The 16664-nt window shown below is 47.1% G+C and overlaps 1 protein-coding gene across 1 annotated transcript; it reads left to right on the forward strand.

Annotated features, from left to right (window-relative positions):
- Positions 1–829: 829 nt before the first annotated feature.
- Positions 830–16555, forward strand: TRMT10B (tRNA methyltransferase 10B). Its single transcript, XM_090039076.1, has 9 exons — positions 830–1067; positions 1786–1991; positions 3016–3124; positions 4377–4501; positions 5660–5812; positions 10378–10456; positions 11610–11677; positions 13031–13154; positions 14612–16555. The coding sequence occupies exons 1-9, from the start codon at positions 830–832 to the stop codon at positions 14716–14718; spliced, it is 1209 nt and encodes a 402-aa protein (XP_089895202.1). The 3' UTR covers positions 14719–16555.
- Positions 16556–16664: the final 109 nt, after the last annotated feature.

Genomic DNA, 16664 nt, shown 5'->3' on the forward strand with positions numbered 1-16664 from the left:
AGAGGCGATCAACAAGAGCCACTTCCACACAGTGATCTCTGGTAACGTCTCTGATGGCCAAAAGCTCCCAAATCAACAAAAACACCAAAGTGCACAAAGATAAAGATACGGACGCTGTTTTTGTCACACGAAAGAAGGTGCACAGATAAGATAATCATGGAGATGATCATCCTTGACTGTGAGGGTTTGCTGAAGAAAAAGAGGGTTTTTAAACAAATAGTGGAAGGTAGCACCCAGCATGAAAAAATTCAGCCTGAATGGAAAAAGTTTGAAAGTGGTATGAACAATTTTTAGAAAGGCTGTCTAGTGGGGGCCATCTGAACAAGGTGTGTCAGCTCTGCTTCTAATAACAACAAAAACTTTGCAAACAGAACAAATGCCCCATAGCCTCAAAAGCAATGCAAAGGAAAAGGTGGTTAAAAATAGTAATGAGTAGAAATAATGCTAGGGTTTGTCTCAGGTGAAGGAAGAAGCCAAGGGGGAGAGAACTGAGATGCCATGGTGATGAACAAGGCATAGTTAAGCAAAACTAAATCTGGGGCTTCACAGACACAAAGAGCTCTTTGACTTACTGCCTGCAACTTTGCAGAAAATGTGATGAAAGATTGTTTATTTTATTTATTTTGTTACTGCATGCATGCCTGCCTTTCCAGGAGTCACTGAGCAGGTAGGGCAGTGGTTCCCACCCTTTTACACTAGAGGCACCCATCCATAGCTTTTCTAAATTGGGCAGCACCCAATTTCAACTGCTGATTTGTATTTATTACAGTGCTTACCTCCTGGCAGTCGGAGCGGGGCACCTGCCAGGGGGAGACAAGCACAAGTCTGCATGTCTCTGCTCACACTCATGGCACCCTTGAAGACATCTTGGGGCACCTCAACTAAGAAACATGAAGCTGGAGATAGGCAACACCTTGAAGACAAAGTAGCTCAGAGGCGGGCGAGCTCGGGAGGGGCGAAGCGGGTGGAACTACAGCTCCCGGCGTGCAGCGCGCGCGTACCGCCTCTAGCCGCGTACGGACGTGGTCCCGGCCTGGGCACCAGCGGCAGGGGCTTTTCCCACCTGGGTGAGCCGTGCGGGGCAGGGGCAGCGGGGCGCTGGGGTTGGGGTTGGGGTTGGGAGAGAGGGGAGCCTCGCAGCCCTTCCCGGGAGAGCCCCTGCGGCCCGGGCGAGGAATCACGGGATCCCAGTGCAGAAGGGCTGCAAGGAGAGGGGGCATCACAGAGTACAGTCTGATTTTCTGCTCCTCTGTCCTCTTTTGATATGAAACCCCATGCCTTTAAGTCCTCTATTTTTCTCTTCAAGAGAAAAATAGAGGACATAAAGGCATCCAGTTGCATATCACTAGAGGATAACCGGACAGCCCTCTCTGATGGCCACCCTACCCACCTTGCTTCAAACTGGCTCTCTCCCACAGAGAAGGGTAAATGACCAGGCCTGCTGATTGTGCAGTGTGCACTTCCTCTCTTGATTCCTCAATGTGTCACTGTCTTTGCTTTCAGCCAAAAGCCGGCCTGATAAATGTAGCCAGTCAGATTTGCTGCTGGGACTGTGTGTGTTCCTGGCTGGAGTATTGCAGGTGGTGCAACTCCATGCAGTGCACTCCATGGAGTGCAGCTTCATGCTGATTTATAAGGTTTCCCATATACCTCCCAGGGTGCAGTAGGCCAGGAAGCCAGAAGGCAGGTATGGTGTGCCTGGCCTCTAGAAATAAACATGCTTGGTGCTGGCATGAGCTGTTCTTTTTACACTCTGACCCCCGTCTCTCTATCTGGCATGTTCAGGGCCAAGACAAAAAATGAAACCTGCAGAGCTGGAGACGGAGCACAGCGACTCCATGGCTACATTAGCCCAAGACTGGGAGTGTGGGGCAGTCTGCCCGGGAGATGGAGGGCACGAGGATGTCTGTGAAAGCTTAAGTCTCCTGCAGATCGACACTGGCTGGGACAGCCCAAAGGACCTTCCTGTGGGATGTGAGATGTGGAGCTCGGTATGTACCTTGCAAATTAGGGTCCCTGGTCTTTTCAATACCTAGGTGAGGCACCCCTGGCGGCCAAGGGGCTTGTGTTGCACAGGTGGGTCTCGTGGGTGTTCAAGGCCTAATATTCTTAGTATGCAAGGGTCAAATTTCCAACAGGCCCAGTCATTGTAGTGTGAACCCCCACTGCTGGCACTGGATCTATTAAAAACAACTACTAAAACAAGCCATTGTGTTCGCTGTGATCCCAGGGATTTTTAGCATGCGAGTGTATTGTTAGAAACCCAAGAAAACAGAAGAGGTTGAGCCCGGGATGGTGAAACTAAGTGGCTTGCTTTATCCATGTAAGCAAAAATGGTCAAAATAGTGGGGAATAGAACAAATGGTTAAAGGAAATTCAGTCTTTCTAAGCTTTATTTTGACTATCTGAGTTGCAGAACTTGGTTAAAGAAGGCAATGGGGATGTTGATTTTTTTTTGTTTTAAAGATGTGTGGAGTGTCGTTTGTGAATGTCGTTTGGTGAGGGCAGAAAACGGCATGGATCCTTTCATTCAGGAGAGTGGGGCAGGAAATCTTGGAACAGGAAAATATTTTAGACTGAGGCTTGTTCCTGCTGTCTTTGAATGGGATCTTCTTCAAAGAACAGACTTACCCAGTGTCCTTTTGCTTCTCGACTATTACTGTTTTTAGGCTGTAAAGCTTCTCAAAGTATTTTTTTTTTCCTTTAACCCACAACAAAATTTTGGTTTCTAAGCTCAGGGTACTTCAATCCCTCTGAAATATTTGCCTGTACAATTTTGCAGGCACAAGGAATTTCACACAAGGAAGAAACTCAGGTGGCACACACAGGTCCCTGGACTGAAGGCTGTGGGTGAATAAGCTCACAGGTGCTAAATGTGGCTGAAAATGATTGCTTTTTAAAACAGACTCTAGTTTGCATCTCAGTTTTAGAAAAGTGGTTTAAGTTGATAATATTTAGATCACTTGGGCTCTGTGAAAGTCTCAGTCCTTTTTTGTTCTCCTTTTGTGTTAAAAGAGGAATGTTCTAAGGAAACAGAGACACTGGGAAAGAACAGTTACAGCAAAGAAGAATAAGAGAAAACAGGAAAGAGAGAGAAGAAAAGCCAAACATGGTGAAGATAAAGGTACAAGCAGCCAGAAAACAAGAGGGCTGGGTCTTCAGCTGGGGTGAGCTGGCTCCTGTGCAGCAGCTTGAAATTTGTCTGTGTGTGTTGATTGATTTCAGTGTGGAGTTAACTCAGAATGGTGACATTTGCAGTAACTTCTCACTTGGGTGAGAACAGCCACACCTAAAATGCAGGGGGATTGCTAGCATGAGTGGTGTTCTCTTATAAGCAGCGGCACACAAGTTATAGTTTCTGTATGGAGGTGGGGCAGAAATTAACTCTATAGTAAAGATAGGTCTATAAACTTGCAGAGGTTCATATCACACTGAATTCCCAATACTGAATTGGGATGTTGCCTCTTAAAGTTCAGTGCATTCAGATTTAGTCCAAACTCGTGGTAGTGTAGCTTTAAATCCAATTCTTTGAAAATGCTCAATCCACAGAAAAAAGTGGTGTCGGCTTTTTATAAATGAATCTCCTGACTAGTTTAGCATGTGTGAAGCAGAGGTGGGGTGAGGGGTGAATAAGGGAAGCTGTCGCATAACTCTGGATCCTCCCCAGAGTGGCGGCACTTGTCTCATGCATTACTGCCTTCCCTCTGTGGTCTGGCCCTGCCCCTCAGTGTCAGACACTGTGGTCTTCCACAATGGTCTCTCTTGGACTGCTGTGTTCCCTGTGCTTCCCTGGCTGAGATCAGTTTGATGATTGTAGAAGACCGTGGCTGCTGGTAAGTGGGGGAAGGGGACACCGGAGAAACAGAGGGGAAGAACCCAAAGCAAGCAAGTAAAATTGAGATAAAAGAAAAAAAGATCCAGGGCAACACTGAAAAATACAGATGAGAAGGAGGGGAAAAGCACCATGACAGGGGTCCTCCATTGGCTAGTTGAGTAGGGACCAACCTTCTTGGCAGATGTGCCACAAATTAGATCCACATCCTTCTGAGAGCCACTCCAATCCCTTTCCCCTGCCTCGTTGGCTGCTCTGCTTTCTGCCGTATGGTTTCTACTAAATCTGTTGCTGTTTTCTGCTTTCTGCCCTATCTACCACTGTGCTCCTGTCCCCTCCCCAGTCTGCTGCCTGTCACATGGAAGCTGCCTATGCCATTTGTGGCATGTATTCTGCAGTTTGGTCACCCCTGAGTTAGTCCATCTCCAAGGGCTCCTACTAAAATGATGGAACCCAGTGATTTATGGTGATGTTGCAGGTACTTGGGATAACTTGAGCAAATCAGCTCTCTTCCCCAGTCTTGACATATGGCTTTGCATTTCAGGTTCAGCTGAGCAGCACAGCAAGCGTGTTTTAAAGGCAATTACAAGGGAGCGGCTTTTGGAGGCCAAGGAGTGTGGGCCTCGGCTGTGTGTAGACCTGAGTATGACTGGCCACATGACCAGGAAGGTAGGAGTTGCTGCAGGGACCTTTGCTTGGAGTTGAACTGTATTGTGAGGCTGGCAGGCAAGGTACCCTGCAGTAATTGCCAAGTCTCCATGGGGGCGGTAGGACTTATCAGAGTGCAAGCATCTAGATCCACTTACAGGATTTGGACCTGGGTAGTGACGGACCTTTGTAACTATGTTTCTGAAAGGTGATTTTTTTTGTGTTGTTTTCCTATATGGCAGTGTGCTTGCGACTAAGTGTTTCATTTTAAAGGATGTTGGAGGGAGAGGGGAAAGCCCCCCCAGGTTTAAGCCATGTCAGGTTACTCTAGGGATAGAGACTGGGGTTGGGGCTAGTTGGTTCAGAAACACTGACAAAATCTCTTGCCAAATGTGGTGGTCCTGCAGAGCTTTATTCTTATGTTGCAGGGTACACAGTTGCTAGACAAAAACCCAACTATTTGTTACACAAAGCACGGTTGGCATAGACCCACTGAAAAAAACTATAAGTTCCCCTCATTGGTTTGTGGGAGGCTACTAAATGTATAACAGTTGAATACCTGGGACAACTGGTGAAAAAATAAGAATGAGAGTGAAGGTCAAAGGTTAATAATGAGGATTTCAAGGGGGGACACCAGCAGAAAACACCAGCTAACTAGTGCCCATTACTCAAACTTATCTAAGGAGCCTGAAAGACTTAGAATACACAGAGTTGGCTAGTTCTCTCAGCAGAAGGCATGGACACTGCTTCCCATTGACACCCTGTGGACTCGTGCAGTCTCTGCTGGACTCCTGGGTGGCTGTGTATGTGGGTGTGATGTTCCCCCTCTGAGTACGTGATAGGGCCTTGAGTCACTTAGCCTGCTTTGTAACTACGCAGTGTGCTTGAAGCACCTGGTTCACAGTATTGCCTCTTGTGAGGACCCAGAGGCGAGCTGCTGTTGCACACTGGGCAGAACAGAGCCTTGGCAGTCCTGCCACCATGCTGTAGAGCATAAGTTTTCACTGCCCTCAAGAACGTCCTTTAAAAATACCTGTTAGCAAATCCATTTGACACTGTAGGTGCTCAGCTCCCTCTACACTATCGACCACATCCATGGTTTGATGGGATATCTCCTAGCAGAGCCCTGTAAGCTATTGAGAAAATGCTGCGAGCAGGTGTATTTTTATCATTTGGCAGGAAGTAAGTCGGCTTGCTGCTCAGATAAGGAGGCTGTACGGTTCCAACAAGAAAGCTGAAAAGCCATTTTGGATCTGCCTCACGGGGTTTGTGCCAGGCAGTCTGGTTTATGATGAGTGCTTCAGAATGAATGATGGATTCTCCAACTATCTGGTAAGTACCTGGAGTCAAAGCACCTGCTGGCATTTGAGCAGGAATTCTGCCCAACAGTGTCTACTGTCTTCTACCACCTAGCAAAACATATTGCTATAGTGACTTCTAGCAATGTGAACTAAACAGGAGTTCTTCTGAAGACAGCACCACAAGAATATAACCTTCCTCTTCCTCCTCCCTACCTTTCTATATACCCAGCAGATTAGCAACTGACTGAGTCTTTCTATGGCTTAGTTAAAATTATGAAACCAGGGTGTCTTATTCAAAGCCAGAGAAAAGGAGAGAATTACATTCCAGTCTGATCATAGGTTGACTGTAGAACTGCTGCAAAGTAAATGAAAAGAGAAGGACATTGGGTATTTTTTGGTTTCTGGGACAAGACCATCCAACATCCCCTGGTTTTGGGGTTCCTGTACCCTCTCCCAAAGCATCTTGCTATGGCAACAGAATGAAATGGATCCTTGAACATAGTTTCTGTGTTCTAAGATTTGACTCTATGCTTGATTATACTTCGACAAGTGATGCCAAAATATGGCACTGTAGGGGCCCTGTGCCTCTTGCATCTTAGACTTTGGATTAGCTTTGTCAACTGACATATAAACGTGTGCTTTTTCTAACAGCCTTGCCTTGCTAACTCAGCTAGAATGTGAGAGTTGAGCTGGGTACTTGTCTTCTAGCCTGTCCTTAAAATAACTAAGATTTTATATGGCCAAACTGTGACCTCAGTTAAATCTGTTAAACCCACTGTCGTCTTATAGTTTCTAGGGTTGGAAGGGACCTGAGTAGATCATCTAGTCTGACCCCCTGCCATGGCACGAAAGAGTACTGGGGTCAAACAACCCCAGCAAGGTGTACATCTAGCTTCCTCTTGAAAGACCCCCAGGGTAGGAGCCAGCACCACTTCTCTTGGAAGTTGGTTCCAGATCTTAGCTGCCCTGACCATGAAGTAGCGTCTCCTGATATCTAACCTAAATCTACCCTCTGCCAGCTTGTGACCGTTATTCCTGGTCACTCCTGGTAGTGCTGGGGGGAACAGGGACTTCCCCAGTGCCTGCTGGTCCCCCGACTAGTTTGTAACAGGCCACTAGATCTCCCTCAGCCTTCTCTTGTGGAGGATGAATAGGTTCAGGTCCCGTAGCCTCTCCTTGTAGGGCCTGCCCTGATGCCCCCTGATCATGCGAGTGGCTCTCCTCTGGACCCTCTCCATGTTGTCCACACCCCTCTTGAAGTGTGGCACCCAGAACTGGATGCAGTACTCCAGCTGCGGCCTGACCAGTGCCGCATAGAGGGGGAGGATCACCTCCTTGGACCTGCTTGAGATGCATCTGTGGTTGGCCTTCATGACTGCCTCCCCACACTGCCGGCCCATGTTCATCTTGGAGTCAATGATGACTCCAAGATCCTTTTCTGCCTCTGTACTGACGAGAATGGAGTTCCCCAACCTGTAGGTATGCTGCTGGTTGTTCCTCCCCAGGTGCATCACTTTGCACTTGTTGGTGTTGAATCCCATCCTATTCTCATCCGCCCACCCTTGTAACCTGTCTAGGTCTGATTGCAGCCTATTTCTCCCTTCTAGCGTGCCCACATCCCCCCACATCTTAGTGTCATCAGCAAATTTGAACAGGGTGCTTTTTACACCCTCATCCAAGTCACTAATGAAGCTGTTGAACAGTGCGGGCCCGAGAACCGACCCCTGGGGGACCCCACTGCCCACATCCTTCCAGGTCGAAAATGACCCATCCACTACCACTCTCTGGGTGCGGCCCTCCAGCCAGTTGACAACCCAGTTGACTGTGTGGGTGTCGACACCACAGTCCCCCAGTTTCTTAATGAGATCAGGGTGAGAGACCGTGTCGAAGGCCTTCCGAAAGTCCAGGAAGACTATGTCCACTGCTACCCCTGCATCTAATGATTTGGTGATCTGATCATAGAAGGCCACCAGGTTGGTCTGACAGGACCTGCCACTAATGAACCCGTGTTGGTTGCCCCTAAGCATGATCTCCCCTGCTGGCCCCTCATGGACATGCGCCAGAATAATTTTCTCAAAAAGCTTGCCCAGGATCGAGGTAATACTAACTGACCTATAGTTCCCTGGGTCCTCCTTCCTCCCCTTTTTGAAGATGAGAACCACATTGGCCCTCTTCCAGTCCTCTGGCACCACACTGGAGCACCATGAGTGCTCGTAAAGCTGTGTCAGGGGTCCTGCAATGACCTCAGCCAATTCCCTTAGTACTCTAGGATGGAGATTGTCCGTACTAGCTGACTTGAATACATCCAGTCCCTCCAGAAGTTCCCTAACTAGTTCCTCACTAACCCTTGGCCTAGGTGCGCCTCCCCTGGGGCCTGAGGGGAGCCCAGCGGGGGGTTTTCCCTGTTCCGGTCCCTGCTTAGGACAATGGAGGCAAAGAAATCGTTAAATATGTTGGCTTTGTCGTCTGGTGTGACAACCAAATTTCCTAACATGTCCTGCAGGGGCCCCACATTACCCGGAACCTTCTTTTTACCCCCTATGTATTTAAAGAAGGACGTCTTGTTGCCCTTGATCTGGGAAGCTAGCCCCAGTTCCATCTCTGCCTTGGCCTTCCTGACCACCCCCTGGAAGCCCCAAGCAACCGCAGTATAGTCTTCCCTGGTGATGGCCCTTCCTGTCCATTGGGTGTACGCCTGCCTCTTAGCTAGGAGACATTCCCGGATGCTTTTGAGCCATTGGGGCTTCTGCGCCCTCCTCCCCCTTTGATCCGTGTTGGGATTACCTCCCTTTGGGCATGGAGGATCATCTCCTTAAGGAGCGACCACTGTTCTTGGACACCTGGCTCCCCTCCCCTCTGGGACCTCAGTGCTTCCCCGACTAGTCTCCTTAGCTTGTTGAAGTCCGCCCTCCTGAAATCTAGGGCTGCTGCCTTGCTGCAGGCCTTTGCCACCTTGCACCGGATGGTGAATTCCAGCAGGCGATGATCGCTGTTGCCCGGGTGGTCAAGCACCTGCAGCCCCCTCACCAGGTCATCTCCCGTGGCCAGCACCAGGTCCAACAAAGCGTCTCCCCTGGTGGGGCTGTGTACCTCCTGGGTTAGATGGAGGTCCTGCATTTGGGCTAGGAACCTATGTGAGCGGTCAGACCTGGCTGACTGCTCTTCCCAGCAGATGTCCGGGAAGTTCAGGTCCCCCATGATGACCACATCCTTTGACTTCACTACCTCCATGAGCTGACCTAAGAATTCCTGGTTGAGCTCTTCCCCGTGGCTGGGAGGTCTGTAGTAGACCCCCCCTCCCCCCCCCGTTAAGTCTGTTTCCCCTCAGCTGCCTTGTATTCTAACCCAAAGCACTTCAGAGTGCCCTTCCTCTGATTCTTTGTTAATTGACAAGGATGGGTATTCCTCCTTAATGTAGAGTGCCACGCCCCCACCTTTCCTTCCTATCCTGTCCCTCCTGTACAGCCTATAACCCTTGACATTCACCGCCCAGTCATGTGTTGGGTCCCACCATGTTTCAGTGATCCCTGGGTTCAGTGATCCGGGTTGATGTCAGCTAGTAGGAGGGTGAGTTCCTCCTGCTTGTTTCCCATACTACGAGCATTTGTGTAGAAGCATTTGAGGCCTCCTGTGGATGTGTGTACTGGCCCCCTACTTTCAGCATTACTCTGGCTCCTGTCACTTACCTGTGTATATGTTTCGCTCATTGGTCTAGGCTGGGCTGTACTTGTGGGTGTTGCTTGGTCTGGTAGTCCGATGATTCCTCCACCCTCGTCTTCCCCTTCTCCCAACAAGCCTAGTTTAAAGCCCGCCGGAGGAGGTCCACCACCCTAGAAGAAAACACGCACTTACCTTTAGGGGAAAGGTGGAGCCCATCCCATCTGAGCATGTCTCTTGTCGTGATGTGCCCGTCTCGGTTGAGGAAGCCAAAGCCCACCTCGAGACGCCATCCTTATTGCGACCTCTGTTACTCCTGCAAAACGCTGTTGCCATCAGTGGAACTGCAGAGGTGCAGCTGACCTAAACTTTGTCACCGAAATGACTTCCTGTACAGATTGCCACACAGCTGATTGGCTGGACTAGAATTCACATTCTCTTGTCCAGGGAATCGAACCCACCCACAGTACTCTGTAATCTTTTTTGAGCCATGACCATCTCTTCTGTGTTTGTGCAGTGTCTGACTCAGGGAAGATCGCGTCCAAGGCAGGACTGAAAAAAAATTACTTTCGTTCCTACTGAAACCTTTGGAGAGAAGGGGTCGGGGGTGGAATATGAAACTGAGAGTTCCAGCTCGGATGATATTCTAATTATTGGCATGCAGTATTTTTTGTTGTTAAGATTACTGCTGAGACCTTTCCCTCAATACATACCTGCTAATATTGGTCAGGAAAGGACAGGGGAATTATGTGAAAATAGGGAAGCAATCTTGGGACATTATTACCACGGGCATATACATATAACTAACATTGTTTAGTTTCTTCTGACAAACAATCTTAATCTCAGTTTAAATGACCAAGGGCATTGCCAGTTTTGATACCTTGTCTGCCTCCTATGGCAGTTGAACTTTAGCTGTTTTCCCTATCTTATATTTTCCAGATGGATACAACTCAGGAAAGTTACCTTGATCTATTTCCTTTAGAGACAATTGTTTTTCTTACTCCAGACTCTGAGACTGGTAATTATTTTGCTTGTTCTTAAAATCTGTAATTAATGTAAGAAAATGCCATGGTTTAAAGCTGTTCTTAAATCGGGTTTTAAACTACTTCAGACAAATCAGTTTCTAACCAGTATAGCTGAGGTCTCAGTTCATAACCCATTTCCAATAATCAGTATTTAAGATATCTGAGCAGTGAATTAAACATCAGAATTAAGGTGCCACATGCTCTTTGTCTAACTCAAGTTACATTTTATGCTATGCATTTTGGAGCAACAGACTCTCTAACCAGCTGTCCTATAATGGTTTAACATGTTAGGTTTTATTGAATTGAATGAGAAATTAACAAACTTGTTCAACAGAACAAGGAGCAATGGTCTCAAGTTTCAGCGAGGGAAGTTTAAGGAAGATAAAAGGAAAAACTTTTTCACTAGGAGGGTAGGAAAGCACTGGAGCAGGTTACCCAGAGAGACTGTAGAATTTCCATCCTTGCAGGTTTTTAAAACCTGATTAGACAAAGGCTAGGCTGGGATGATCTAGTTGGGGATGGTCCTGCATTGAGAGGGAGTTGGATTAGATAACCTCCTGAGGTCCTTTCCAACCCTAATTTTCTGTGATTCCAATACAGTCACGGCAACATCCACTGTGTTAGGTACCTTGATATCAGATTGAAATGTGCTGCAGAATTTTGTATTGAAAATACAGAACTGATTTACAAACATTGAGGAGTGAAGGGGGATGTAGGTTTTGTCAGTGAACAGAGGAAGCTTGAGCTTGGGACTTGTGATCTGAGAAGTGCCATGGGAAGGAGGCTGGAATTGTAGGGTAAGTGAACTAACCCCTTATCAAATCCATCAGCAGTGAAATGGTTAACAACCATGCTATTGTGGCTTCTATAGATTTCTTCATTTTTGGACAACTTTTGAATTACTCTTTCAGGCTCTCTGAAGACTCGGGCAGACTTTAACGTCACACCCTGCTCCCCACCAAAGCAATCTTAGATTTTTGGAGCACAGGTTTGAAGCAGGGGGTTGACTACAAGAATAGTATGCAGTATTAGCCACAGCTTGAGGTCGCACATTTGAGTACTGCAGCTTCACTACTTCCAGGCGGGTTTGGGGTGTATCTTCCTGTGGCACTTGCCTTACCTATCTGTGCTTCATTTTGCTTCTAGTCCTTGAGGATGTCAATTCAAGTAAAGTGTACATCCTTGGGGGGCTAGTGGATGAAAGCATTCAGAAGGTAAGTGTACCTGAGACTTTCCAAATTCTGTCTCTTCAGAGCCTTTTCCTAATCAAGTGCTGCTGGAGCTGTTGGGGACAATATTGCATGCAGCCTGGCCATTTTCTTTTCTTTGCTTGCAGCATGATCAGATCATTGAATGCATCTTGCTCTTTTACCCTTGAATTTCTAAGTGACCAACTTTTTATCTGGTATGTTGCCATGAAACCTGTGGGGCCCATTAATGGTGTCATACAAGGAGGATGGTTTGCCTGAGCCCACATGGAGGAACTAACTTGGTTGAAGCTGCTTGAGAGGAAGGAGCCAGATTCCCTTGAGATCCTCTCCATCCATTCCCAAAACATTTTTTGATAGAATTGTCCAACTCTCTTAGACTGCTGATATCTTAGGGCATTTTTACATGTGCTGTGGGATGAGGTGCTGAGCATTTTAATTAGCCCACACATCATGTGTGTCAGTGTCCTTGCACATCCCCGTGCTGAAAAAATGGCGGTGAGGCACTTTGAACTAAAGCTCATTGAACGTGTTGTATTTCAGTGTACCCCACTGCTATTTTTTCAGCGCAGAGATGCTCTGGGATGCTGATACACATGATGTGGAAGGCTGCTGGAGCATGTCAATTTGTGTGCTCCAGTGGACTCAATTAATTGACTCTACTCCGATGCACTGGATTTCCAGCACCTCAGGCAAGCTCTGTGCACATGTATAGAAGCCCTTAGACTTGTGAGTCACTAAGCACATCATACCAATTGAGTCCTTGTGGTATATTCATGCTGAAATGTAGATTGAGATCAAAGCCTTATAAACTCAAGTGCAGTAGGAATTCATCCCTTTCCACTTATTTACCTTAACCCTAATGAGAAGGGGTTGGGAGTGAGAGTAGTTGGCAAGTATTCTCTGTACTGTCTGTGTGTGTGTGGGGGGGGGCCTCATTGCTGTATGTTAAAGCATGACTGGTTGGCAGCTTCCCTCAAAGTTCTGGAAGAGATATATTAAATGCTCCAGGGCACAAGCCAGCTTCTATTCAGTGGGGGACAGGAAAAAATATTCCTTATGAGTACATTTTTCTATAGCTTCTTGTCACAGACTGTGGGTACCAGGCATTGTCAGAGACCATGCCAGACCTGTGGGTTAATCTGGTAGGATGGTTCCTATAGTGAATGGAGGTGTGTAGGATTTTTGACAGGGATGGCTCTGGTGTCTCTCTATTATCTTTGGCCAGATACAAAGGGCATAAGTCCATCTCCCAAGCTATGTGTGCATATGTAATGCCCCAGTGTGCAAACAACTGTATTAGCAAGCTGTATGACTGCACAGAAGTGTTTATGTGTGATAATTTATTTCTCCTTGTAGAAGCTGACCTTGCGGAAGGCACAAGAACATTCTTTGCAGACAGCCCGGCTACCCATCCGAGAGTACATGGTGAAGAACATTAATGAGAAGAACTATCATTCTGAGATATTGGCCATCAATCAGGGTAAGGGGCCAAACTGTCCAGTGCAGTTGTGTGGCAACACCATTGCAGGACGTGGGGCCAGCAGAGTTCTGATTATAGCCCAGGGTTGCCCCATTTCCAGAAGCTAGAGGAACTTTTGTTCCCAGTGAACTGCTGGGCTGGGGTGTGCAGTCTCTGTGGGCTCCACCTCTTTACTAGAACTTTTCCACACTCCTAAGCAGCAGCCTTCTGCCCCTTGACCTTCCTAAGAGGCTTGGGGTCCCATGTTTAATTCCTGGTGAGCACTTGGTCTGCAGTGGGGTGGAGGAATGGGAAAGTAATGACTACCTGGTGACTGGTCAGCTGTCTGGACAGACAACTGGCTGCAAATGGAGGTGGCAGATTTGGGCTAGATTAAAGCAAGAAGCAGAATGGAGCACTTACAGCACTTGTTGCTGGTGGAAAAATGGTTTAGCTAAGAATTAGGCTAATGCCAAATTTGAGAGACCTGGGCTAGCACATAGGAACAATACATTGGTTGCCTCAAGTCTGCCTGGTACCCAAACTGGGGTACTGATGGTCAAGGACACACTGTCCAGGAACAGTCTTTTATGACTGCAGAGTGCCACTAGTATTATAGCCACTGTCCAGGTGGTTACAGTGTCTGAAATTCCCCTGCCCAGATGCAGAACAGGGTGCAGAACTGCTTTACTGAGCCCAGCGGGGAGGATTGGTTTGAAGGAAAGAGCTGCTGCTGTCTTACAGGGGTGGTGAGGATGAAGGTTAGTCGACATGGCACCGGGCACAGAGACCTTAACCAAGGTGTGAATATATTACCTTGTGCACAGGAGCCTACATGGCACAGAAGCAGTATAGCTGCAGATGCTTAGGCTAATGCCTCAGTACTATATTGGGTAATCTCTGCATGGCACTACCTTGAGTACCTCTGACTCAGGTGCCTAAGGTGAGTGTAGCGGAAGCTAGGTGCAGGCAGGTGTATATGCAGGCTCCATTGCTTTTATGTGCCTCTCTTCAGAAACCCAGGTTTGAAAACAATGGCCTGGGTTTATGACTGAACATTTTCATGTTTCAAAAGTGTTGGGCAGCAAGGAAACACTAACATGGTGTTGTGGCAGCTAGTGGAAACAGACTGGTATGTTCTTTGATGGTTCTCAGGAGGCCCTGGTTGTTCTGATCTGTGGTGGGTTGCCAGAATGGCAATGTGGCTGTCACTTGGATGTCAGAGTTTCCCAAAGCTGCTGGTTTATGGCAGTGAAACACCTTTGAGACTATGGGGTTGGGGAAGTGATGGACAATGCAAGTTCCTTAAGATGTCCACTCACCAGATCCAAACAAAGGCCAATGCAAAACCCATGGTCACCATGCTGGCAATAGCTTATACTTTTTTCTGACATGATTTTTTTCAAACCAGTGAAAAATGAACCCAGATTTCCAGTTATCTCTGTATTTGGACTGACCTTTATCACTGTTTTTGACAGTCTTTGATACCTTATCAACCTACTATGAGACCAAAAGTTGGCCAGAAGCCTTGAAAGCTGGAGTTCCTCTTGGAAAAGGTTATATTCTTCCAGATGCTGATAAATGACTGAAACCACATCTGCTTGGCAGTGCACAAGAAGATTCTTTATTCTGTGATGTTAACGGGCTGTACAGACAAGAGGCAAACTCTACCTTGATTATTTCAAGCAGAGGCACCAGCATAAATTTTGTGTACAGGAAAATGCAGCACAATCTAAACCTCTTTAGTTGGATACATTCTACCTCTTCGGTGTATTGCTGGAAAATGACTTTACCTACACCCTGGGACTCAAATGAAGACCAGCTGGGACTCAAAGACCAACTGGAACTTAGTTTTACTTCTTGGTGAGGCTTGTTAGACTATTTTGTAAATGGCTCTCCATTCTGTGCTTGTTCTTTTGTGGAGTCTGGAGAAGATATAAAAACCTTAAGGGACTTATTTGCTTTACTCATGGTTAAATGTAAGCAATGCACGTTTGCAAGGTATAGTTTACAGAACACAGTAGCAAAAGTAATGGTGTCCCTTAATAAAGCACCATGCTGTTCCTGTTTAGGAACACAAAGCTGGAAGGGACTGTCCTAGGCTCACTGATATCACTGTCCTGACACACCACAAGCAACAACATCATCTCATCTTTTTCCTAAACTGGCCAAGTGCTTAGGAAGGCTTTGCTTGTACTCCTGCATGTGTGCTTCCAGGGAAGACACCCCAGGTTGGTATTTTCTCCCCTCTCCAATTCCTATCCTGCAGGCTGAGCAGGCAGGAATGCACCATCAGGAAGTTTTAGAAGCAAAAGGGAAGGTTTTCGTTTGAGCTACAATAGAACATCCAGTGCTGTTGTAGCCCAAATACATTTTTCCCACTTAAATGGAAAAGAAACCCCCTAAACAAATTAGTAGATTGACAATTGGGTATTTTCATTCTCACTAGGGTCTCCTCACTCAGCCAGAGTGCTGTACAGGAGATTCCACTTTACCTTACAACCTTTACACACAAATCAGACCAGTGTATGTAACAGAACTGACATAACAAGCAGCACCTATGTTCTGCAAAGAGCTGGAGGGTTCCCCCTCCCTTCACCTCAAATTCTAGTACTTTTCCTCCACAAATTGCACTTTTATGCTTGCCAGTGGATTTGGAGGCACCTATTGATTCTCATTTAAAATAGAGGGGGAGTTCTTATTTTTAAGGATAGTGTTCCTTCCCGCCCAGAAGTGTCACCCACTGCAGCTTTGCTGACTGTGAAATCTGTTTGTTGGGTTTGGGTTTAGATTTATGTTAAGAAACTTTCATATTAGATTTCAGCTGTATCAGATGCAGTCTTTTAAGCAAAGGCCACAGCCAGTCTGCAGTGCTTAAACTGCTGTCAAACCTTGCTCTGAGCTGGTCCATAAGGTCCTGCTCCATTGGGCACCACAGGGTGTGGGGTGAATTGAAGGAAAGATACTATGCATCAGTTGTTACACTATCACTGTTGAAATGGCCCCACTGTAGCTCACAAATGATTGCTAAATCCCTATTGGTTTACAGTGCAATGGTTCTAGGATGCTGTTGCCTTTAACAGTGAAAGTCCTGTAAGGTTGCAGTACCCTATATGCCTGCCTAGGACTACTTTTTTTACCCAGAGTGTTTTCCCAAGACGGCCCTAAGTACAGAGCATGTGCTTGGATTGTGCTGCCTTGCTATAGGTTAGGGGTGTACAAAGTTCAGGTGCTGATTTTGTTTTGGGGGAGATTTCGCCTGATTTTTGGCAGCTGAATCTCCAAATCTGAATCTAATCAGGAGACCAGTTAAAAAGTCCCAATTGATTTCAAGTTCTCCAAATCGATTTGGAAATTATTTGGAGATTTGGGCAGTCCCTCCTCGCTGCTGCAGAGAGCTGGACCCGGACACCATGCTGGTAAGTAGGGGCGAAGGAGGGGGAGAGGGGACTGGGGGGACCCCTGCAAGGCCCCATCCCCTGCCTGCATACCTCCCAACCCCCACCCCTATGGCTGCCCTGCCCAGCCTGT

Source organism: Crocodylus siamensis, chromosome 3, assembly GCF_052110815.1.
Source record: "Crocodylus siamensis isolate JL-2025a chromosome 3, ASM5211081v1, whole genome shotgun sequence".
NCBI classification, from domain to species: domain Eukaryota; kingdom Metazoa; phylum Chordata; order Crocodylia; family Crocodylidae; genus Crocodylus; species Crocodylus siamensis.

What these genes read in the sequence shown, in the direction of transcription:
- TRMT10B (XM_090039076.1), top strand. Translation starts at nt 830, where the DNA reads ATGTCTCTGCTCACACTCATGGCACCCTTGAAGACATCTTGGGGCACC. An exon ending in TGGATGAAAGCATTCAGAAG is followed by an intron (nt 11,678 to 13,030) that starts GTAAGTGTACCT and finishes TTCTCCTTGTAG; the next exon opens with AAGCTGACCTTGCGGAAGGC. An exon ending in GATATTGGCCATCAATCAGG is followed by an intron (nt 13,155 to 14,611) that starts GTAAGGGGCCAA and finishes TGTTTTTGACAG; the next exon opens with TCTTTGATACCTTATCAACC.